Source organism: Hippopotamus amphibius, chromosome 1, assembly GCF_030028045.1.
Source record: "Hippopotamus amphibius kiboko isolate mHipAmp2 chromosome 1, mHipAmp2.hap2, whole genome shotgun sequence".
NCBI classification, from domain to species: Eukaryota; Metazoa; Chordata; class Mammalia; order Artiodactyla; family Hippopotamidae; genus Hippopotamus; species Hippopotamus amphibius.
Genome location: NC_080186.1, coordinates 142431431 through 142457649, shown reverse-complemented (window position 1 = coordinate 142457649; position 26219 = coordinate 142431431). Strand labels below are relative to the sequence as shown.

The following is a 26219-nucleotide window of genomic DNA, read 5'->3' as shown; positions in this document are numbered from 1 at the left end:
CAGTAGAGAGCATCTTAACCAACACAACAGAGTGTGTGTGTGTGTGTGTGTCTATATGTATATATATATATATCTTCACTTATTGCAGTAGAGAGCATCTTAACCAACACAACAGAGTTTGTGTGTGTGTGTGTGTGTGTGTGTGTGTATATATATATATATATATATACATAAAACCGAATCACTTGGCTGTGTACTTGAAACTAACACAACATTGTAAATTAACTATACTTCAATTAAAAATATGAATTTGTATATCCATTATCAACAATGATAAAGTCTTCCCAAGTACATGTTGCAAGATGTGTGCTTTTCCAAAATAACTTTACAGTCCTGACAACTATAATAATCAAGTACTGAAATAAACTGAATTTAGAACCTGGTTTTCAAATATTTTCTATGTTAAACTATGATTCACCAAGATAGTGAAGAATGATTAAACCTATTATTATCACTAAACATTTATCTATAATAATTTTAGAAAGGTTTCTCTGAAATTATATTATTAAGAAATAAATAAAATAATATTATTTGTTTACAAAAACCCCTTAAGTTCCTCCCTGCCAGTGAGCCTGGGGATGAATGTCTCTTTTTTCTGGATTGTTATCTCCTCAGTTTTCTGCCATTTTCCTGGAAGCTATTTTGAGAACAGGATGACAACAGCCTGGCCTGTATCAGGCCAGCACCCAGCACAGGTTAGTCTGTGGTCTGATGGACACCGAGATTATCCCCAAGAACAGGCCCATTTTTCTGGGATGCTTAGGGCAACGGATTTCTGGCATAGCAGAGAGAAGAGGACCAGGCTGCCTGAGGTTCACCCATATCCCTTCTAAGGAACCAACTTCACTGTGCATCTTCTATGAGAAAAACAACAAAGGAGAAAGACATAAAACAAAAAGTGATGGGGTGGGTTGGTGACAAGAGAAAAACAATGCTTTCTTAAAAAAAACCAGTCTCTTTAGGAAAGGTGGCACACTCCAACAGTTATTTTTTTTCTCTCTTTATAATTTCCTCATTCAAAGGAGAGGAATGACTCAGTCTCAACTCTAGGTATTCAGTGTGCTAACAATATTCAAGACAATTAGATCCAGCTGGGAAAAAAAAAAAAAAACCCCAAACCTTCAGATGAATACTTTTACATGTGTAATTGTGGCCCTTCAGGCAGACAGACCAGAAGCTCATCTTTGGCTGAGGGGAGGGTATGGAGGTTCTCTTAGGGGTGCCCTAGAGACAACTGAGTCCCTTGCATTACAAGATCTCCTTAGAAGCTTCCCCAGGCTATGAATTTCTGAGTGGAGTCTGGCTCATACACCTCTCATCAGCCAGCTCCAAGTCGGTAACTCCACTTTTTCCCCCAGGGAAAGGAAATTCTTAGAAAGAAGCAAGCCCTACACAGCTGTAGGGCACACCTTGGAGCAAGCCCCTTTCACTCTAAGAAGGACCAGAACCACTGCAGGACTCCTGCTGAACTGGGGTCCGTAATATCAGAGGGAACAAGTGCTTCTTGAGAGAGAGGGACTTTTTCTTATTTGGCAGGAAGTCGAGTCTTCACCTGCTGCAATCATCTAAGTGACTGACTCATCCAAGGCTTTTCATTGCCAGCCCAGAAAGCACTCTTTGTCACCGCAATGTCAGGGCAAGCCCAGCCTGCATTCCCTTGTTTCTTTCTGAGCTACATGAATTGTCACAAAGTTGAGACACACGAGAACTCTATTTTCTTCCCTTACTGATTGAGAGCGTGTCCTTTTCTTGGTTATTGACTCAGTGGTATCTTTCTAAGACAATGACATGTATAAAATTATGGTAAATAACATGGCAAGACAGGTGGTGAGCCTTTTTTGTTTTGGTTGGGACATGAGAGAGAAAGCTTAAGGACAGTTTTGATGGAGCTAATGTGAGTTTTACACTCTAAAAATAAAGCAATTACAGCTTGCCTACTGACTATCATACATCAGGAGCAGTGCTAAGTACTTTCCAAGGATTATCCCATGCAATTCCCATGACCACCTCAGGAAATGTTCCAGTTTTACGAAGGACAAAACGAGTCTCAGAGAGGTTAGGTCACTTGCCTAAGGTCACAGATTTAATGGAGACAGCGTTCAGTCCAGGCAGTGTGTCTCCAGAGCTGGTTCTCCTAATACAGTGCCTACGGGTCCCCTGGAAAACAGTGATGCCATGTTCCTCCAAGGGTCTCCAAGAATGCTCCAATGTGCTCATGCCACACTGGACCCCAAACGGATGTGAATTTATGCAAAACTCTTAAATGTCTAACACACTTGAAACAGCAAAGAAAATGTCACATAATAAAGACCTCCTAATTTTAATAAATGATTGACTCAAGCCTCAATTTCTTTGGTTTTCTGTTTTTTGGTTTTAAACCATAATCCTCATTGTGGAGAATGGGACAGCTTCACTGTGATTAAAAAATGCTATCTCCCTACCCCATCTTTCCATAAACAGCAGCTGCGGTGGCAGCAGCCACAGAAAGATCAGAGCTGGGGCCAAGACTTCCCTGGGTGTTTCGCTTTACCTGCTATAGACGAGGCACTCCTGGCTATTGATCACTTTATCGGCTTTGTACCTCCGGAGATCTTCCCAAGCATCTTTGATGGCCGTGACCGCCAGGATGATGCAGATGGGTATCACGCCCACCTCAGGCTGGAACGCATTGAGCACGGGGATAAAATTCAGAACCACGATGCCCACGAAATAGAAATTGGCAAACCGGTGAAGCTGCTCAAAGATGTTCTTGGGTATAAAGGACAACACAGTGTACTTGCTGGTCTTAATTTGATTCCCACGATAATGTCTGTTGGGGTTCTCTTTGTGGGACCATCCTTCAAAGGGCAGGTTGGAGACCACCACTCGTTTTTTGTCTTCTTTCCTTTTCCGCCTTTTTTTGCCTTCCTTTCCCATCTTTGCTCAATCCGTCTCTTTAATTCTCATAGCAGGACACCTGAGCTCCCCATAAAAGAGGTTCTTCCCTGATCAGTTCCATTGTTGACTGCCAGTGAGCGATGTTCCTGACATCTTTTACTCACCTTCTCCGCTGAATATTTCTCTCTTCTTTCAAAAGGAAAACTAAAAATAAAAAGCCGGTGTATAAACACTAGGGGTGACGTATGATAAGGAAAGAGCTTGCAGAGAACAGGTGTGTATCCACCAGGTCACTTCCTTCTACTTGTTGAGGCTCCACCTATTGGAATGCAGACGTCACCCACAGGTAGCTTCCTTTTCCACCCCAGGCAACTAAGAACAGGTGTGCCAACTCTGGGTCCTAAAACCTACCTAGTTAAATTCTAAAAGCAAGGATTTTTAGCCAAGAGCCACAGATGCTCTTAAAACAGTATACATTTTCTTCTTTGGGAGACAGATCCTGTCACTCTCCAAAGAGCTGTTCCTGAACTTGGTCTCCTGAGATAATTCAGTCAATGTCACAGTTTAATTCTTGAGTTTTCAACCCTCCTCTTAATGTAACATCCTTAGGTTTAATAACACGGCATTTACATGAGTTAAGTTCAGCTTTCTAAACCTCAGCACTATTGATGTTCTGGGCTGGATCATAATTTTGCTGTGGGAGGGTTGTCCTGTACATTGTAAGATGTTTAACATCATCTTCAGCTTTTACCCACAAGATGCCAGCAGCACCCACTTTCCCAAATAGCAAAATGTCTCCAGACATTGTCAAAAGTTCCTTGTAGGGCACCGTTGCCCTGGTTGAATTAATCAAAGAAAATTAATGTGAGAAGAGAGACCAATGTTTTGAAAACACCGATACATTTGCATAATCTATTTGCCACAGAGAAAACAGAGGAATGACTTGCCTTACCTTTCATATATCTGGATGTTGGAGCAGTTTATCTCTCTGTCAAAGCGGTGTCTCTTCAAGTCCTCCACGCCATCCTTGACCATGATGATGAACAGGACGATGGCCAGTGGTAACATGGTGATTTCCCTGTGGAAGACTTCTATGGAGGGCATCCAGTTCAGAATCACCAGGAACAGGAAATAGAGGTTAGCCCATCTGGAAGGGGCAAGCAAGGTGTGAATGAAAACCATGGAGGAGAAGAATATACTCGCCACACTATTTCTATCCTACTATTAGCCCTTGCCAACTAAAAATGACATTCTCTTTCAGCATCACCTTGAACCTCACGGTAAGGGCTTTGAAGTCAAATCCATCCAAAATGGGGATAGTACTACCTACTTTAAAGGGCTCCTACGAATATTACATGGGATGATGTTTGTTATGTATACAATAAAGGGTTCCAGAGTATAGTAGTTGCCCAATAAATGGTAGGTGTTAGTAATTACAAAATTTAGGATAATGTCTAGGTGCATATTTTGCTTTATAATTAAAAGATATATTATTTTGCATTTATTATCTCAAAAGAGGGGCTTACACTTTTAAGTGTTTCAAGTGCATCTTTTTCCCTCTTGCCATAGTGCCTTTGCACATGAAGGTCTGTCTGAAAGAATCTTCTTCTGGCTCCCTCCTCTGACTTCTCTCTTTCCTCTTTCCACCTAGTTAATGCATTCTCTTCTTTCAGGTTAGACGTCCGTTGTCACCTCCTCCTGGAAGTCTTCCTTGACTTTCCTAACTAGGCCTGATTTCTCCTGTACTCACTCTAAAAGCACTATATACCTCTCCATGGAAGTATCTATCTGAATTATTTTAAACCAATTTATATAATTCCTAAAATTACTGCCTGTCTCTTTCACTAGCTAGAATAGTCAGGACGATGTGTGTGTCTCTCTCTTTTTTTTCCTCATGTATCTCTAATACACAACACATGACCTAACACAGGATAGAACCTGATAAATATTGAATGAATGAATGAATGATAAAGCTTCTCAAGGTACATGCGTTTGGATATGAAAGGAAAGGCAGCCCACAGAGCAGCATTTCTGAGGTTGCCCGAGCGGCACACGCATGGTTAACGTGTAGAGTATTCAGCCAGGTGGTCGTGTACCTGTGAAACTGCTCCAAGAGATTCTGGGGCAGGAAGGTGAAGAGGGTGTACTTGGTGGTGCAGATTCTGTTGCTGGAGTATCTCCTGGAGACCTTTGCCCAGTCCTGGTGGAATACGTTGTTGTTGGGGAACACGACCCGCTGCTGTGCCAGGTTGTAGCTCTGCACCCGCTTCTCTGGGGACAGTAGGGGTGTGGCTTCTGATGGAGACTGTGGGAGGCCATCCCTGACCCGCCACTGCCACCGGGGCCAAGACGAGTCCACTGAGAGGGCCATGTCTGGCAGCAAGCTACGGCCTGGGAGAGGACACATGTGGTCAGGAGAACTGTGAGGTGTGTCCACACAAGACGTGGCTGCGGTTGGGAAGCAGGCGGCATACTGCCTCAACCACTTGTCCACCCAACCATCCAAGGTTGACTGTGGGATACGAGGTGAGAAAAATAGGTTCATTCTCTACAATCCACACGTTCTAGGGTGAGAGACATTAAGCAAATAATCACATAAATAAAATACAACTAACACTCTGATACGTGCCAGGAAAGCACTTAAGCGGGTGGGTGACACAGGGAGGGGGTGGACACCTTTGTTGGGGCAAAAGTGTGGCCTGGAGGGCTATGACCCCAGGGGTCAGAATTCTAGCTCTGGTTCATTCCTAACTCTGAACTGCCCCTTCACCTCACTGGTGTTCCATTTCCTCACCAGAATATGAGGGGACCCAGACCTACTCTACTTTTTTTTCGCAAGCTTTTTGTAAGGAGCAAATTGGACAGTGTATACAGTAAGAGGAGACATGTCTTAAAGGGAAAGATATTTATTCTCTAGGTTTTCTCTAGTTCTAAAGTTGTGTGATATGGATGATATTTCAGAGAAGCTCATGTGTGGTCAGAACCTCACATGAGAATGATGGGTGAAACAGAGGAGGAAGTTTCTTTTCTAGGAAATTTGGGCTGAGGTGACTGGACTGCACTGAATATGGCTCCACGAACACCATGGGCTTTTCCTGATCTGGTTGTCTGGGGGTGGGGGTTGGAGACCCCTTTCTTTCTCTCCATTCCATTCAGTGGTTTTTGAAACTGAGCACTTAGTCCTAGATGGTGAAAAGAGGCTGCCTTATCTAGGATATTCCAGTTTCTGAGCTCTTTTCATAGAACCTATAAGCAAGCTTTCAAGGTTCCTTTTGGCCAAATCTTGCTTAGAGACCCAGAAGAATTTATTCAGATACATACTTTATAAGGTTAGAAATTGCAGATAGTTTGCTTCTCACCTAGTAGGCTTGCAGGATGATTTTCTTTTGAATAAATGGATGAGTGAATGTTGGGTGTTATTAATCTCACAGTGAACAACCCCATCTGTCATTGAAAATGTGATTCACTAAAGGAGAGTTCCATTTCTCGTTTAAATGGTAATATTTTACCTTCCTGATGCTCCTATGATCTGACCCTTATCCTAATTCTCCTCATGGCTTTAATCAGTCCAAATGATTTCCAGTTCACAGACCCCAAGCCTGCAAAAGAAGCTCTTCAGGGTCTTAAGTGAGCCCTTGTATCAAGCATGAAAAAGTAGATGCAATTACTGATGCCCATCAAAATGCAACTGAAAGCAATATTATGACAGCTGGCAGGCCCGAAATAATAATATATGTCTTCTTTCTCATTATTAAAATAAATGTCCCTTTCATGGATTCTTTTTTTAAAAATATTATTATTGTAAGAAAAGGAAATGAAAAGATCATTCATGAATAGCGTGGAAAATGCAAACGAGGAAACTTGCCTTGGCTAAGGCCATCCATATCAGTTTTATGTGATAAGATCTTCATAAAGGAAGACTGGATTGACACGGGAGATGCAGGTATTTTAGGTGGGGCAATTTAGAAAGCCCATTCATCATATCATATTCTTTTTTTTTCTTTATTAACGATGTAAAATAAGCTTCCTTAGAAGCAAAGCAGATGTAAAATGGATGCAAACTAGTGGATGAATGTTTGATGAGGAACTGAATATTTGCATAGTTTCAAAATATCCTTCCTTCAAGTTATTAATTACAATGGTTAAAAAAAAAAAAAGGACCACTTTGTCTTGGAGCCATGTGGCAGACACCACCTTACCCAAGAGATCAAAGCAAACATCACCCATTTTGGGATAGCTTGGTATCTTGGGCCTCCTGATACGATATACTGATAAGGGTATCAATTCTGTGGTGGTCACAAGGAAACACTGAAAAATCTCCAGCTGGGGGCTAGTCTACAAAATAACTGGCTTCGCTTTTTCAAATGTCAAAAGTCAAAGAAAAGCTGAGGAACTGTTTCTGATTGAAGAAGACTACAAAGGTATGACAACTAAAGGTCCTGGGTTGGCTCCTGGGCAGGGGGAGATAAAATAGGTATAAAAGACAATATTGGACAATGGGAAAAATTTAAATATAAATATGGATTAGAAACAGAACTTTAATAACGTTAAGTCTTCCGATTATGATAATTATATGGTGGTTATATAAGAAATTGTTCTTAACATATGGAAACCAAGGGGGGAAGGAAGTGTGGGTGGGATGAATTGGGAGACTGGGATTGACATGTATACACTACTATGTACAAAATAGATAACTAATGAGAACCTCCTGTATAGCACAGGGAACACTACTCAATGCTCTGTGGTGACCTAAATGGGAAGGAAATCCAAAAAAGAGGGGATATATGCATATGTATAGCTGATTCACTTCCCTGTACAGCAGAAACTAACACAACATTGTAAAGCAACTACACCCCAATAAAAATTAATAAAAAATAAAAAGTGAAAAAGAGGTTAGCAAGAAGCAGCTAAAAAAAAATAAGGGGAGGGAGGAAATTGACTTATTTAGCTAGACTATTTTTAAGTATGGTTAGACATAGGTACTGAAATGATGTCATCAGTAAACCATCTCAGCTCTGCTTTCCTTTACGTTGTCTTTAGGGTCATTTCCTAACTCCAGCAAGCACTGAAATCTCTTACTTCTTGCCCCGCGCAAACATGTATTACCTGATTCAGACATTCAGGCAATTGGCTATATTTGGTCAGTACTTAATTAAATAATAATATATATGAATTCAGTAGGTAACCTCGTTTTCATTAGTCATTTGAAACCAAGGATCTTAAGGAAGGGGCCACATATCATGTCTTTTGTATCATCTGTAGCAGCTTCCATACTACCTTTCACAAAGCAGATGAATGATATATACCAAAAAAAGAAAGGAAGAAAGAAAAAAAAAACAGAAATTGTTCTTGTTTGTAGGAAATCTATTCTAAAGTAGTTACAGGTTAAGGGGCAAGACATTTATTTCAATGGTTCAGAAAATAATATGTTTGTCTATGTGTGTGTATACATACGTGTATATGCACATAGATAGCTAGGTAGGAGGTTGTGGAAGAGTGTTTCAGGTAGAACTGGCTCTAGAAACAGAAAATTCACAGGACTGTCCTATAGAGGCCATGAAGGAGGGGACAAAGAGTAGCAAAAGGTGAGGGTGGAGAGACAGACAAGGGTGAGGTGGCCTATTGAGGCTGTTTTTTGAGCTGAGAGTTAGAAGTCCAGAAGAATGGCAGGCAGGGAAGCAGTGGTCAGAGCTGTGGGCCCAGGCTGCGTTCTGGCTGAAGCGCACAAGAATGGGCTGGAGGGGCCAAGAAGGCACAGGCAGGCAGTTCCTTAACCCACTGCTTCCCCTTTGCTCCAGATAAGTTACATCTTTCCAAAAGTAGAACAGGAAACAACGGGGGATTGTGTCATCCTTTTATCTGAGGTGTGGTTTATTGCTGCTTTCCGATTATGAAAGCCAGGGGCATATCTGAAGCAACTCTCCAAGGTCCTTCCCATTGTAAAATCTCTTCCTCATTCTAATTTTTCGACGTGGCACCTTCCACTAACAATAAACTTGGGGATTATTTTATTTTGCTAATTAACACTGAGATAACCTCTGGCTTGAAGCAGTAAACCTCTCTGGCACTAATATCACTTTTCCACTGGGCAGAATGTCCCCTAGATGGGGTGTGTGGCGGAGAGCACTCCTATAAGGTGGACCATTAGTCTAAAATACTAGGTTAATTACAGTTTGCTAAGAAATTCTGTTCTTATTCCCCAAACTTTCTCTATCCTGCCTAGCTCACGTTTTCAATTAACCCTAGTTCTTTTCTTTTATATTTTAATGAACTTACCTAAACCCCATCTTTGGCAAATTCCATTTTTAATGTTAGGGGTCAATTAACCAGTTATTCACTGACTCAAAAAAAAAAAAAAAAAACTTATTGAACATTTGTTTTGTACTAGGTGAGTAAAACCTAGACATCCAACCCTTTCCTCCTGGAGCTTACGTTCTAGCGAGGTTGAGGGATTTTAAATACACACTTATAGAAATAAAGACATATTTGCCAACCAGGATAAGTGCCACAAAGGAGAAGAGGGTGCAATGTAATTGCAGGACAGAGGGATGTGACCCCGCCCCCCGAGGAGGTGAGATTCATTGAGCTGAGATCAGGGGATGAGAGGTAACGGGATGAAATTGTGTGTGTGTGTGTGTGTGTGTGTGTGTGTGTTTGTGTGTGTGTGTCTGGAAGTAAGTGAGCAACCTAGGAAGAAGCCACATTTGCAAGCTTCCAGTGGCTACAGCAAACATGTTGACTTTAAAAATGGAAAGAAGACCCAGGTGGAGCTAGAAAGCAGGAAAAAGTGGTTACTAGAGAATTATTTTCCCTTCAGGTATAGTTCTCTAGAAAGGATATCAGTTGGTCAGGACCATGGGAGGGGGGAACCCTATAAAACTAAGTATGCTATCCTGATATTAGAATTAATTAGAATCTAAGAAAGTTTGGTCTTCAGTTAACCACAGGGGTTTTTAAAGCACTCCACCCTGAGGACAAAATATTTAAATCTCACAAAAACAACTTCCTGTTAGACACTGAGTTTAACAATAACCACCTTAGAAGAAATAGTCTGGGGTTAGCATGTCCTCAAATCTATCAATTATATCAGTTTTCCCCAAATGGCAAGCATTCTTGAGTTAACCTTTCCAATTCTTGCCATACCGTAATGTTATTTGTTTCATTAATGCAATATATTTTATTTCAAGTCAACTTACTTTTTAAAAGCTTAATCAACTTTGGCTTTGTGCTAAAGCATTGATACCTGAAATTAGGGGTTTGACACACATTATTTTTTTAATAGGCACTAATAAGACCTACTTTTATTAAAATAAAAACTGTTGGCCTGTTACTACAACATTTGTCCTAGACCATCTATAACTCTATTTGCTGTCTGGGAACCAGGTTCACAAACATTACCAACCACCCAGAAAGTATTGGTCATTTTCATTATCTGAGGCTTACCAACTAATGCAGGAAAGACTGCTAACATGTTTTGCAAAATTTTTGTTTGTTTGTTTCCCACAGAAGTTTTGAAACAACAGAGGCAACAGCAACAAAAGCTTTTTCATTAACTCCGAATTAAAGAAAAAAGAAATCCAGTAACCATACTCCTATTCATTCCCCAAGCATTTTACTAGATCAAGGAAAGATTTGTAATAAAATAATCTTATCATCAATTTCTTATTCATTTTGCTTTTTCCATTCATTTAAATTGGATTTGCTTGAGGAAATGGCCATCACATTTGCATAATCTTCTACCTATTTTACCCATATCCATTTTACAGATGAAGAAATGAAAATAAAGGAAATAGGATAATTCCTCTGTAGAACCTGTCATTTGCTCCTACTCCCTTTCAGGGAAACCTATATTTACTAGAACCTGAGATATGCTTTTTTTTTTTTCTTCACATTTTAATGTTTTGAACCTAGGATATGTCACATTGATATGGTTATGTTCCTTTTCTTTCTTTTTACCCTTAAAACATTATTCAATTGATAGCATCTTAGATTCTAGGAAATATGTTTAGTTGCAGGCCAGAAAACAGAAATCATGGTTTGAAAGCCACTCACTAAGGTTTCTATCAATAGTTCTGGGACCCGCCCAGGAAAGTTCAGTAAGGCTTCACACACAAGGAATGGTCAAAGGGGAGACCTTATCCTGCAATAGAGTTCAGCTCGGCTAGAAGACTTGGGGATGGCTCAACCTCAGAGTCTTCATTTGCCTTGAACTCAGCTATAGGAGTTTACATATAGCTGCTGCATGCCCAGTTCCTGAAAGCGCCAGACAGTGCTCTGTCCTTCCCCGAGGGAAGGGCAAGAGCTGTGATTGTGCCTCATTCACAGATGACAAAACGTGTCCTATAATTAGGATGCCAGATGCTGCCTTCCTCAGAGAGGAAGAAATACTGAATGAGAACCATGTCTGCAGCCCCTTGCACAGGGTGGGGTGGGGATGGCTGCCTTTAGAGGCTGGCGAAAGTGGGGACTAGTGTGAAAGTCGGGGGAGAGTGAAAAAGAAATGGCAATCACCCTAGATAACAGTAACCAAAGGACGCAGTTCTGTAGAAGATAATGAAAATACCTGACAAATGAAATCCTATAGGACCTCTGTGGGAAAGGAATGATCAAAGTATATATTTTTACAAAACTTACATATCAATCAGCATGCCACACTCAGCATCCACCATGAGTCTAATTAATGCTTTTTACCCCTGATTTTCTCTTTGCTCCTCAGTCCATAAAAGCCTTACTCCAACTGATTTTCAAGGACAACTATTTTTTAAGCAGATGAGAAGATATTTCTGTAGTCTGCCATGTTAAACTTCATTACCTACCAAGTTCATTAGTGTTTAGAACATCATCAGCTATCCAGCAAGCTGATCTCCCATTCTGTGTATTTGGAGCTCAGACCTCACTCATGAGTATTGGACAGAGGTAATCCCACTGCCTACTTGCCATCTCCACTTCTTTGCTGGGTATCTCAACTTTAAAATTTCTAGAACTCTTGGATTCTTCCCAAGATTTACTTTTGTTCTAATAGTCCTTATTTCTGTGAATAGCATCTCCAATTATGCAGATGACCTAGTCGTTACCTTTGATTCCTCTTTCATGTGCTACAGCCAATCTAGCTTTATGTTCTATCCATTTTTGTCTTCTAAATATTCTTCAAATCCTCTGGCTTCTCAACAGTTCTACTGCTTCCACTCTAATAAAAGGCATTAGCATCTCTTGGATGCCTGCAACACACTTTTAAATGGTTCCTACACACTTGCTTTTTCCCTTTCCAATATAGCCTTCACACAGCAGCCAGAATTATTTTTCTAAAGTATATATGAGATGTCAGTTCTCTTCTTAATGCTCTTTATGATTGCCTTTGTACAGAATCCAGACTTCTCACTGTGGCCTACATTTTCTTTATACGATGCAGCTCTTGTTTACCTCTTTCCTTCCTGCTCAGCATTCTTAAACACTCCAAGCTCTCCCTCTCTTTTTTCTTGGTGCATGAATCTAGGCATTTTAGCAGTTCCTTTCCCTAAAATCTCTTTTTTTTTCACTTTTGTATATTAGTCAGGCTAAGCTAGGCTAGGCCGTGAAACAAATAAGGCTCCAAAACTCAGTGGCTTAGCACAACCTACGAAGAGTTTGCGGGTCCAAGTTACTCTCCTCCATCCAGTGACTCAGGGATCCAGGCTTCCTCCCCTCATCCTTTCAACATGTGGCTTTAAATATAGCCATGACAAGGACCCAGACATGAATAACAGTACTTTGCTCATAGTAAAATGGCCAGGATGAGTCATGTGGCCTCATCCTTACTGCAAGGGAGGCTGGGCTACGTGGGAAGCATACAGAATCTTTGGTGAGCACTGGCTTTCTCTGCCAGGTCCCAGATTAAAAGACATTTCTTCAGAGAGTTAAATAACAGATTAATCCAGTGAGGGTTACTGGAGTAACATGGCAGCATGACAGCAGGACATGGTCAGACCTGTCATTATTGCCGTTAGCTGAAGAAAGAGTTTACATTTTCCAAGCACTCTGACACCTTCTACTTGGGTATCCTACTTCAAATCTGAGGCCAAGAGAGTAGACCCTAATCTCTGGCCCTTCAATATTGCCCTGAGGTAGGCTGTTGACAGCAAGAGGTCAGAGAATTCCCATGTGCTCCTGGCATAGTCTGTGGGGGGAACATATTATATGCTGCATACATATGTGAGCCCCTATTTTAAAGTGGGGGAGGGACTTCCTGGTGGCACGGTGGTTAAGAATCTGCCTGCTAATGCAGGGAACACGGGTTCGGTCCCTGCTGCAGAAGATCCCACGTGCCGCAGAGCAACTAAGCCCGTGCACCACAACTACTGAGCCTGTGCTCTAGAGCCCGCAAGCCACAGCTGTTGAGCCCATGTGACACAACTATTGAAGCCTGTGCACCTAAAGCCTGTGCTCTGCAACAAGAGAAGCCACTGCAATGAGGAGCCCACATATCATAACGAAAAGTAGCCCCCAGTCACCGCAACTAGAAAAAGCCCACGTGCAGCAACGAAGAACCAATGCAGCCAATAAATAAATAAAGTAAAAAAAATAAAGTGGCTGAGACATTTTTAAGATAGATACATTGTACATTTGTATAAAGGCATTACCAATTTCCCAATAGGATTTTGCTACTATGCATTTTCTCAATCTGTGAATACTAAAATTATAGCAAATTCCAGGTGGAGGTTGTAAAATTACTTGATGACAAAAGGGATCCTTGGGCTCGGAAAGGATGGAAACGCTGGTGTAGTAGAGGGAGCCCAGGACTGCATGCAGGGTGTTCAGCTCAGTGCCGAGAGACTGATCTGTAATGCACAGCTCCTGACCTGACAAAATAATCATAGAGATGAGATGTATACACAGGAAAGGAACTGGAAAGGCTATCAATGGGGAATTGAATAAATGCAGACATCAAGGAGTGGTAGTTGTCAGAGACGGAAGAAAAGCTAGATGACTAGGAAGGACAAGGCAAGCTTCCTGGAGAAGCAGAAGGGGCTAATTAGTGAATATGAGGACTTGGGTATCCAGAAGCAGGTGTGAGTTCAGAACGTGTATGAATAGGCAAGGGAGAAGCCCGATCTCTTGTCCCCACCTCTCAGAACTACTGAGTCAGAAATCCCGGGGTTGGGGTGGGAAGTCTGCTCTCTTAACCAGTTTCCAGATATGCTAGGGTAGGGGTTGCCGAAGAACACATCTGGAGAGGTCTCACCTTATGCACTCCCATATCTCCTCTCCATTGAAAAAGACCTTTTCCCGTTTTCTCCCCTCTATTCCAAGCCTGATTTCCCAAGGAGTCTCTTTCTTAATGAAAGACCAAAGGACTTGGGAAATTAAAACACAATGTGGGCAATCCTGTCTCTGTAAGAGGCAGGTAAAATGAGATGCATAATTTCATTTTTTTTATATCCCTCCAGGCAGAAATGTGATTTCACTTAAAAGGTGTTTTATAGATTCTTTCGGTTTGTTTTACCGACAAAATAATTACGTTGGGTCTAATTAAAAGTGAATAAATTGCTTGCAGAAGCTGAATACATCAGTGCTGAGCTGAAGGGTGAAGAAAGTTGTTCAAAGTCTGCGGGGCTGAAAGCAATTAAAAGACAATAGCACACACTGACGGGCTCAGTTCACTTCACTCAAAACATATGCGTGCTTCTGTGAGTTACACGCTGCCTAACAACCCCAGAAAAGCCTAAGGTGGGGGCAGGCAGGTAGCAGGACCTGAGAACTTTGGGAGGACCTTTCTACAAGGTCAAATGGACTAGTCACTTGGCTTAGTGCAAAGAGTGTAGGACCAGATTCGTTAAGTGGGGTGAGAAAAATGAATATTTTAGCAGACACCTTCAGAGTTTCCTTAGGGAGGGAACATCCTCTGATTAGCACTTGGGATGAAAGGCAAGGGGACAAGAATTAAGGGGAAGAGGAAAAGGGAAAGGGAAGGAGGGAGAATCAATTGCCAAGAGCATGAGAAATGAGATTAAGATGGTAGCAGGAGTCAGAAAAACAAATACTGTATATTAGCGCATATATGTGAATCTAGAAAAATGGTACAGATGAACCTGTTTGCAAGGCAGAAATAGAGACACAGATGTAGAGGACAAATGTATGGATACCAAGGGGGGAAAGTGGCGGGGTGGTGGTGGGATGAACTGGGAGATTGGGATTGACACATATACACTAATATGTACAAAATAAATAACTAATGAGAACCTGCTGTATATCACCAGGAACTCCACTTTGCTGTACAGTAGAAACTAACACAGCATTGTAAAACAGCTATACCCCAATTAAAAAAAAAAAAAGATGGTAGCAGGTTGGTGCTTGTGTTGTCAAAAAAGGGCAGAGGGGCTGTTTTTTAAAATTGGGGTATAATGAACATATAGCATTAGATAAGTTTCAGGTGTATAACATAATAATTCTATAATTGTATACTTTGAAAAATAATTAGCACAAGAAGTCTAGTTAATATCTGTCACCACACATAGTAACAAAATTTTTTTCTTGTGATGAGAATTAAGATCTACTCTCTCAGTAACTTTCAAATTATTATTAACTACAGTCACCATGTTGCACTTTATACCCTCATGGTTTAATTTTATAACTGGAAGCTTGTACCTTTTGACCGTCTTTACACATTTCACTCCCCACACCCCCCTCTAGCAACTACTAATCTCTTCTCTGTACCTATGAACTTGTTTTTTGTTTGTTTTTGATTCCACATATAATGAAATCATACAGCATTTGTCTCTGGCTTATTTCACTTAGCATAACCTATCCTTGGGATACACTCATGTGGCTACAAATGATAAGATTTTCTTATTTTTTTATGGCTGAATAATATTCCATTGTATAAATGTTACTTTAAACAATATTTACTTATAAATATGTATGATATTATAATATGGTATAATATCCACCCATGTTACTTTAGAATTGTTAGTAAAACTTTACGACACAGAGTGGCCTTGTCTGATTGGTATCATTTGATTGGGGGTAGAAGTCTAGAAGTCAAGAAGGAGTTGTCCCCATATTTGGCTCGATGCCAAGGGGAGAAGATAAAAGAAGAGCCACAAGAAAGTAGAGAGTGAGAAACCTAGCAAATGCTGGAGGCGAGAACCAGAGATGACTGGGAGACACACAACTGCTGGAATTCACAGAAGTTGTGGGCAGGGGTAGCAGTGGCGTGGTGTTCTCCATGGGATACGGGATGGGGGCTCAAGCTGATCTCATCGGGATTTTAAAGGGCAGAGTATGACACACCACGCTGACATGTGGCTTACATGTCCTGCTAACCAGCTGTGTGACCACGGCAGTTCAGTTACTCTGAGTCTTCGTTCCTTTCTCTATTAAATGAGGAAACTGGACCAAGTAATGGTGAAGGCCCATGTACGTCTCTCACACTTTCACTTCAGCTTTAATTCACTCTGACTTTTCTGAAATCAACAGGGTGAGTGACCCTGATGAGGGATCTTGCCAGAGGGCAGATTATTTCCTCCCCAATGCCAGGCAATCCATAAAAGGGAAGCGATCTCAGAGCATGTAATTGCCAAGTGGTTGATTTTTCTCTTTTCAGAAATAGAGATTTTTCATCCGTTTTCGTTGAGTTACTCTCTCATACATATGTTGGATTGAATAATCTCATATTTCCAAAGAAATAACTGACTCTCCCATTTTTATGATTTCTTCTCTTTTGTTAGATTAATATGTTAGTAACAAGGTTCTCATAAAGGCCTCCATATGTTCCAAACTTCTATTCTCAAAGTGGAGAGAAATTTCAGGAAAGATTCAACTGTCTACTGGACATCATCACTTGGACATCTCTTACAAATATCAAGCCCAGGGACTTCCCTGGTGGCACAGTGGTTAAGAATCCGCCTGCCAATGCAGAGGACACAGGTTCGAGTCCTGGTTTAGGAAGATCCCACATGCCGCGGAGCAACTAAGCCCATGCACCACAACTACTGACCCTGCGCTCTAAAGCCCATGAGCCACAACTCTTGAGCCCACGTGCTGCAGCTACTGAAGCCCGCGTGCCTAGAGTCTGTGCTCTGTAACAAGAGAAGCCACTGCAATGAGAAGCCCGTGCACCACAACGCAGAGTAGTCCCCGCTCTCCGCAACTAGAACAAGCCTGTGTGTAACAACGAAGACCCAACTCAGTCAATAAATAAATAAATAAATTAATTAATTAAAAAAAATCAAGCTCAGTTTGCCTCCAAACAAACAAATTATCTTTATTCCCACATCTGCTATTACCCCTTATTTCATATCTCCATGGAATGGCAATGCTACACTTTCAGGTGCCCAAGTTTTTAATTCTTCTCTCATCCAATGTATCCAATCAATTACCAAGTCCTATTGATTGTAACCTCTATATATCTCTCAGTTGTGTTGACTCTTTTCTGGGCCCACTGCCACCACACCAGTCCAGGTCACTCATCTCTTGCCTTGATTACTTGAACAGTTTCCTACTTTGTTCTCCTGCTTCCAATTTTGCTCCCCTCCAATCCATTTTTCCACAGTGAAGTCAGAAAGATGTCATCAAATTGTCGATCCATTTGTCATAGCCTTGCTCAAAACTCATTCTGGCTTCAGCTTCCCTCGGACAAGATAAGGAACAAAACTTTAACGTAACAGCTCCTTCCCTCCATGAACTAGAGATGGCCTCTTTTCCAGCCTCATCTTTTGTTAATCTCTTGTTCATGCTCTATTCTAGTCATAGGAAATTATTCTATTTCCTTTTGTGTCTGTCTCTCTGTCACAACTGACACCACCAGCACTCCCTAGTTCCTATCCCCTCAAAGCCTAGCTAATTTCCATTCATTTTTTCGGACTTAAATATTACCTCCCCCAGAAAGCCTTCCTTTATCCTGATGTATGATTGAGGGCTACTCATGTGCCTCATAGCACCCTGTCCTTATCCCCTTTTAGCTCCTAGTTCTGTATATTGAGTCTATCTACTTGTTGGGATCGAGGGTTTCTACAGGGTAGTCAGCACCCTACCCACCAATGTCACCTGGGAGCAGCCAGCACTTTACACCTCTTTCCCAGTGCAATGATAGGCACCAAGATGTGCTTGATTTCTCTGATGAATAAAAAATTTGTATATCAATATTATTTCAAAAAATTTCAAAGAACTTCAACTCTATTACAAGCATACTTCAGAGATATTGCAAGTTCAGTTCCAGATCACCACAATAAACTGATAGTTGCAAAGTAGTCACACGCATTTTTCGGTTTGCCAGAGCCTTTGAAGTTATGTTTACACTACATTGTAGTCTATTGAGAGTGTGATAGCATTATGCCTGTGGCTGCCGACTGATCAGGATGGTGGTTTCTGAAGGTGGGAGTGGCTGTGGCAATTTCTTAAAGCAACAACAATGAAGTTCGCTGCAAACGATTTCTCTGTAGCAAGAAATGCAGCTTGATAGCATTTTACCCACAGTGGAACGTCTTTCAAAATTGGAGTCAATCCTATCAGACCCTGCCATTGCTTTATCAACTGAGTTTATGTAATGTTCTAAATCCTTTGTTGTCTTTTCAACAATCAAGTTCAGTGTCTTATATGGGTGTGGTTCGTGGTACCGCAAAGCAAACACAATAGTAACATCAAAGATCACAGATCACCATAACAAATATCATAATAATGAAACTGTTTGAAACATTGGGAGAATTACCAAAATGTGACACAGAGACACAAAGTGAGTGAATGCCATTGGAAAAGTGGCATCGATAGACTTGCTCGAAGCAGGGTTGCCACAAACCTTCAACCTGTAAAAAATGCAATATTGGAGAAGTACAATAAAATAAGGTATGACTGTATTCCATTTTACCCTCCCAACAATCCTTTGAGGTAGGGAGGTGTTAAGTTCCTCAATATGCCCATCTAGGAGAATCTGTGGTTAAGGGACTTCAGAACTCATAGATGTTCCCTTTCCTGTGACCAAGTTTGAGAGTGTAATAAAAAATACTTTGAAAAAAGCAATCAAGGTAGCATGTCAATATCAATGACATTTATCTTTTAAAATAGCAATAGACATGGCACAATTTCACTCAGAATCTGCTCCCTCAAACCTTTTAATGCTTGCCTCCCCTAACACGGGAAACTTGAAATTAATTTTGTATGTCACTAACATCTGTTATGAAGCATGAAAACAAAATTGTTCTGATTTATGTCTCAGAGCTTTTGATTTCTGGCTCCTCAGATCTGGGGGACTCTGGATGACTGGATTTTTGAGATGGGCAAATTATTGGGGAAGTGCTTCTGAAACTTCCTTCCTTTCTGAAACACTTCCAACACAGTGTTGCATGTCCTTCACTCTGCTCAGAAGGAATTCTGATCAAAGTACTTGTAACAAAATGCTCTGACACCTCTCAGCAAAGGCTTTCCCCAGACCCAGGGTGCAGCTCTAGGATCACAATTCACATATTCACATGCTTTCAGTATTCCTTATTTTTCAGTATTATGTCACACCAATCTTTATTTCCAATGTATTGTCTTTTTCCTAACTCTTTAGTTCCTTGTTCTCTTAGATCTGTGATATTTGCATAGACTGGAACTGAAATTGCCTGGGTCAACTAGAAGTTATGGAGAAGTAAATCTGCTTCTACTGAATTTTCATATGTGGTAAAATCACGCCTTGGAGGGTAGGGCTGTGGATAATTCTGAACTTTTCCATATTCTGCAGATCAATCTGCTTGTCTTTTTTTCTCTGGAATAATAAATAAAATGAAGCAAGGTTAGGTGACTTGCTTAAGGTCACAAAAATTATCAGCAGTAGAGTTGACATTAGCTTCCTAATATATAGGCTGGACAACTTGGCTTTTGGTTTTTCTACGTCAGTATGAGCCATTTTTGTTTATTCCTATAATTTTAGACCCCTGTGACTGCCCTGCTTGATGTGTTTAAAAATAAACTTTTGATTTCAGAAAAACTCTAGGTTTATAGGAGTTGCAAAGATTGTACAGAGATTTCCTTCACCTGAAATTCTCCCAAGCTTACAAAATCGGGATACATTTGTCAAAAGGAGAAATTAGTGTCAGTACAATACAATTAACTAAACTACCAACTTTATTGGGTTTTACCGTGGCATTTTAAAATTTCTCAAGTTACAAGGCATTTGAAATTAGAGGAAAGTACAGAGCCTGACCCCAGTGCCACTATACTTGATCACTGGCAGGAAGGGACTCAGTTACATATCTCTTTGTGGATTGTTTGTTTTTATGTCCCTCTATTCCTATCTGAATACTAAGCGACTTTCTCATGCAACCCACACTCCATCTATCTCACCCACGATGGGAGAGCCCTGAGCTGGTGTGGGTGGTCAGGGGCTAGCTTTTCAGGGCAGCAGCTCTGGACTCTTTTGACAAGTACTGATCACAAGCTTCTTGCCTCATTTCAGACTCTGAAAGGTTCTCTGGCTATTTTAAGACTCACTAAACTGCAAGCAAACAAATTTCTGGACAGAGACTTCTCATTGGCAAGTGACAGCATCACATACTCTTGTTCCTTTTTTGTAATATGCACAACTTATATTCAGGAAAGTGGCACACAGATCCGCATATAGCTTTCTGAGGAATAACATCACAGTTGCCAAGGTTTGTTTCCCATAGTAAAGTTTGTTAATGTCAGGTGAGTGAATGGAGAGCTATGAGATTATAAAGGAGACTATGACTGTGGTTTCCTATGGTGAGACCACAAACCCAGAGATAGAAGAAGAGAGAAAAGAGACAAAAAAGAAATGGGAAGAAAGGAGGAAAACGGGTTTCACCATCTCAATATGCTTCTGGCTTAAACAGCAAAGGCCCACGGAGATAGGGGAGAGGCAGCACAGTGATATATCAATCAGCTGTGATCAGCTTGAAGGAGAATGGCAGAGTGACGTTCCCTGGCTGGACTGCTTCAAGGAGCTTGGGGGCTGCTCATGCCTCCAAGAAATTTACCCCTCCTGAAGACTTGCTCCCCGAGGCCCAGTTCTCCCTGCTTTGTTAAGCCTCAATCCTTGGTGAGAGAGCCTGGATGTTTAGAAAAAGCACTGGACCTTGCTTTTTATGTTCTTGTCTGATTGAATTCTGATTAAGGCTGCTGAGGCAGACCCACCGACATTTCCTGGGGTCCCGGTGGTTGGCAACTATTTAAACATTTTTTAGGGTGGTACAGGGGTTTTGTTATCCGATTAATAAAATCAGCATTCTCTCTAGGGCACTTTGTTTGGCCTATTATTCTGATATAGAAAATTGAGATAAAAGCAAATTAACACATCTAGGTAGCTAGACTCACCTTCCTTCCCACCTCCTAACCACTTCATTCTGTCCTTTTATGAAAGAGCCAAAGGAGATAACACCCCATCTGGTAAGCGGATAATTTATTTCTAATTTTCTCAACCTTTTGAGAGCTGTGCATGTGGGGATTTGATGACGTTTTACATCTCCAGTGTAATGGTTTCTGTCACAAGTGCTTCATAATTATCCAGGCTATAAATATTGCATCTAGGTACTTTCCCTTTCTTTGGACAATTAGAAAGACAAAATGGCTTTGCTCTCTAGCAGTGTGGGGGCTGGGGTGGTGGTGGAGGGTATTGGGTACAGCATCACGCAGAGTAAACTTTGATGGTGGCAGGATGCATGTATGGGTTTTGGAGTCTGAAACACCACAGGGTACATACGGAGAAGAGAGGGAAGAGGCAAGTTTGAGTTAAATCTATTTCTCCCCTCTGCTCTGTCCCTGCGGCACTGAGACTTGTCCTACGTAATGCCGGAAGAGCTGTCTGAAAAGGGGACAATCCACCCTAACTATGATTTGATGTATCTGCATGATGCCAACAAAGCGACCTTCTCATGGACTAAAGACCCTTTAGAGACTGAGAGTTAGGCAGTGTGTACTGGCACCAGGACAGCAAGCAGACAAATGATACACACCAGAGAGCCGGGCAACAGACTTGTGTACATATGGGGACTTAATACGTGACAGATGTAGCCTTACAAATCAGTGTGGACAGACGGGCTGCTCAATCAGTAGTGTTGAGATCACTGCTAACGTACAGAAACAACAACCAATTTCTACTTCACACTGCACGCAGAAAATAAACCCCATGTGAAGTCAAGACTTCCCTCCTTGGGAGAGGAATTTAAAACAAAACATAGGAGAAGATCCCTATGACCTTGAGGTTGAGAGGGAACCCTTAAGGCACAGACATCAATAATTAAAGTTTGATAAATTTGACTACATTAAAATTTCTATGCCCTAAAGAATGTGGAAAGACAAGTCACAGATTGGGAAGAGATGTTTGTAACATTATTGTAGATACAAATTCAAAAAGGAAAAGATAAACAATGCTGAAGAAACATGAGAAATGGTAGGAATAGGTTGTTCACAAAAGGGGAAACCCAAATGGCTCCAAATCACATGAAATTATTTCCAGCTTCACTACTAGTCAGGGAAATGTAAATTCAAGCAACAAAGTGATACCTTACTACAACATCAGCTGGGCAAAAAGGAAGAAGTCGAATTACACTGGGATTTGCAGAAGATGAGAGGCAGTGGGCACTTTCTTTTACAGACTGTTATGACCGCTTTGGAAAGCAAATTAGCTTTATCAAGCCAGGCGGAAACTGCACATGCCCCTGGACTCATTTCTACTTCTAGGTAGACGCCCTGCAGAAACTTGCACATGTGTACACAAGGAGACATATTCAGAAATGTTCAATGCATTATCATTTAGTAAAAGGTAAAAACTGGAAACAGCTTAAAAATCCATCAAACATAGAATAAAAAAGTAAATTGTAGCATGCTTATAAAATGGGATATTATATGGCAGTTAAAATTGAACTATATCATCATGGATAATCAACAAAAATAATAGTTAATAAGTCTCTACAGGTTTACTTACGTTGCTGTAGGTACAATTGTAAATACTTTGCACGTGAATATTAACACATTTAATTCTCTTGCCAATCCTGTGATAGGTATACTATTATCATCCCTGTTTTATATATGAGCAAACAAAGATACAGAGTACTTTAAGCAGTTACCCAAGGTCTCATAGCTGTCAGTGCCAGACCTGGGCTGTGACCCAACCAGTCTAATTCCAAAACGGGTGATTTAAACCCTATACCTGCCTTGTAAAATAAATAGAATTCTGAGCAACGAAAATATAACGTTGAACGAAAATTCAATTTGGAAGATGATACGTACAGTATGATTCTCTGATTGGTATGATTAGGCTTAGCTTCAACGGCATTTAACCACAGTAACAAAACGTGCCTTAACCACGATACTGAGTTATGACACAAAGCAAATCTAGAGGTAGGTCATCCAAGGCTGGCTGATACAGAGGCTCCAAGGTCATGAGGGACCCAGGCCTTTCTCCTCCACCATGCTTAGCTCTGGCATCTAACCTCCAGGTGTGTTATGAACCAAAGAGCTACTGGACCTTCATCTACCTCAGTCATACTCCAGCTAAGAAGGAGGAAAGGGGGAGGAAGAGCACAGGGTATACCTGGCAGCGGAGCTCTTCAAAGGGTGATCCCAGAAGCCCTGGCCAATGACCTTCATCTTCATCTCATTGGTGGCCACTCTAGCAGCACGTGAAGGTGGGAAATGTAGGCCTTTAGCTGGATGTATTGTTGCCCAGGACAAACTATGTGTTCAGCAAAGGAGCAAAGTAGGCCAACTAATAAGTAAATACTGAGTAGGCAACGAAGAGTTTCTATCATACGTGCCATTTATATAAGGTTTAGAAGAATATGATATACTGCTGATGGATTTATACTTAGTATGACATAAAAACATGCATGGGAATAATTAATACCAAATTTAGGACAATAGTTATATTTGGAGGAGGAGGGAAGGATCGGGGATACACAACAAATTTCAACCGTATCTCAACTTTTAAAAAAATCTGAAGCAAAAATGGCTGTGAAATTGTGATAATCTGGGTGAAGGGTAAGGCCGGGTGTGTCTTTTGTGCGTGTATGTGTGTTTGCAGTGCTCTCCTTCTTTTGCGCGATTCACTCACTCTTTCTCATTTTCTTCTCTTTTTGTTGAGAAGGGTAGAGACTCCCCCAGAGCCACTGCCTCTGTTGAAAGCTCAAGCCCTCACTGATCTTAAGGCAGTTTGTTCCAAATTGCAGCATTTTTGGAGTGTTCTTGTTTCAACAGGAGTCAATTGGTCGAGAGCTTATGAAATGTCAAGCGCTAAGCTGTGGCCTTGGCAAGCATTAACTTATTTAATCCTCACAAGAGCCCTGGGAGCCAAGAACTCTTGTTATTTCCATGTGACAGAAGAGGAAAATAGGGCTCAGAGAGTTTGCGTATCTTTCCGAAGATCCCACAGCCCATGGGGCAGAGTCCAGATTGGAAACCACACCTGTCTGGTCTCTGGACCTGGGCTTGTAACCAGCTGTTCCAATGTCCAATTGCTCTTTGGCCCCATCTCCTGCTAGAACTTCTAAGAAGGGCTCTCTGAGATGTATCCAAAGCAAGATGCCAAAGATAAGATGGCATGCTGGGACCAGGATGGAAAAACAAGGTGGGTTTTCCTGTGCTTGGTGGGGTCTCAGTTTGGAAGGGCCACAGAGGGCCAGGCTGAGATGAAGGAGAAAGCTAAGTGCTCAGAGCGGGGACTTGGTCTGGAAGCTAAAGAAATAAGGAGGGCCTCTTAAGGGGCTTTTATTACTTAACAGTGTTGCTGCCACAGGGTAGGGATCAGTCAGGCCCTCAGGGTGGAACTCTGCCCAGGAAGAGTGTACCTACACTGGCATCCCTACTGTCATTTCTCCCTTTAAACAGGGCACAGCACCAGTCACCTGTGCTCTCACTGCCTGTTCCCTCTGCTTCCCCTCTAGAGAGCTCCTTGAGGACAGAGACTGTCTGGTTCAAGGACTGACACAGTGCTGGTGCACGGCAGGAACACAAATGTTTGCTGAATAAACAAATGAACAAACAAACAAGTAAACTCAAGAGGACTGAGGCTCGCTGGCATCCTCTGAATTGGGGCTGAGCTCTCAGCACATAAACACAAATTCAGCTGAAGTTTCTTGAGGACAAGGCATTATTTGTGTTTGCACACCATGGCCCAGAACCGTGTCCACAGCAGTGCTTGCTGAATGGCTGAGCAGAACTGAGATGAATTGTCAAATAAAAACAGGGATTTATAACAATGGACTGGAATTGTGTGGGGTATTCCAGGGACCCACAGATATAGAACCAGGAGTTTGAAAATGATCCCAAACCTCTAATAAAAACATCATTTATTTCATCATCAAAACCAAAATAACTATGGCCACCATTTATTTGATCTTACGTGCCAGGTGTGGTTAAGTATATTATCTCTAAAACTTAACACCACATTGCAAATTAGGTATCACTCTTATCATTTCACAATGAAGAGAGCCAGAAGGTTAAGTGGCCTCTTGAAGGTCAAATAGATCGCAAGGAGCCCAGTTAGGCTTCAAATACGGGTCTCTTGGGCTCCAAAGTCTGTACTTCTGCTACTGTGGTGGCCAGACTTTTCGCCGTTCACAGACTGAGTTGTAACATCCAAAAATGACAGTAAAGAAATTACATTTCTCCTTGAGGAAAGATTTTGGCATGTTCCTGTAACTCCTCCCAAGGCACTGGTGATCTTATGGCTACTCTGAATATACTTAAGCTGCAGCTCCTAACCTAAATGTTTTCTGCTGGCAAATCTAGTTGACAATGTAAGTCTTTATTTCCCATAGGAGTGATGCTGTGAATTGGTATTACCCTATGGAAACTTGGTATACCCTAGAAATACCAACACTGATTGTGAAAATAAATGAAGGAAAAAGCAACCCCCAAATATGTGCTTTTGCAAACATTTATTAAGAAGCAAAAATCAAATAGGGACTGTAAAGCTTACATTTTACTTTCTTTCTATTCTTAAAGAGGCTTTACAAAAATCTGAGAGCTATGAAGTCTGAAATGGAAGTGCTGGCTCTCTTTTCCGGCAAATATCCCTCTAACAAGCTTCTTAAGCACTCTTTTTTGCTCCAGGGTCCTCTAAACTGAATTCAAATGAAAGTCAACTCAAACTTTTCTTATGAGTCAATAGGCCTGAAAACCTCTGCAATCAGGCTTTGACCAGGAAATCTGGATCCTTGTTTTGTGATGTAAAATACTCTGCGATGACTACACTCTTCAAGAGTTTCAGCTCAGTTCTCTGGAATATCCCTCTTTTGCTTCTTCTCTGCATTTATATCTTCCCCCTGAGTTTATAGCCTTCTTGAACGTCTCAGACTATCCTTAAACTCATGCTGGAAACTCCCTTTTTGATATCTTACCACATCTGCTGTCAGCTTTTCAGAGAGATGTCT

The 26219-nt window shown here is 41.3% G+C and overlaps 1 protein-coding gene across 3 annotated transcripts in view; it reads right to left on the bottom strand.

Moving 5' to 3' along the window:
• ATP10B (ATPase phospholipid transporting 10B (putative)) overlaps positions 1-26219 on the bottom strand; it is a 330102-nt gene that overhangs the window by 113421 nt on the left and 190462 nt on the right. For all 3 annotated transcript variants that reach the window (XM_057729720.1, XM_057729733.1, XM_057729726.1), the window contains 2 exons: positions 4974-5268; positions 3830-4024 (listed from right to left, as the gene is read on the bottom strand). In XM_057729720.1, coding sequence (XP_057585703.1) covers positions 3830-4024; positions 4974-5248 — 470 coding nt within the window. In that variant the 5' untranslated portion in view covers positions 5249-5268. The remainder of the gene's footprint in view (positions 1-3829; positions 4025-4973; positions 5269-26219) is intronic.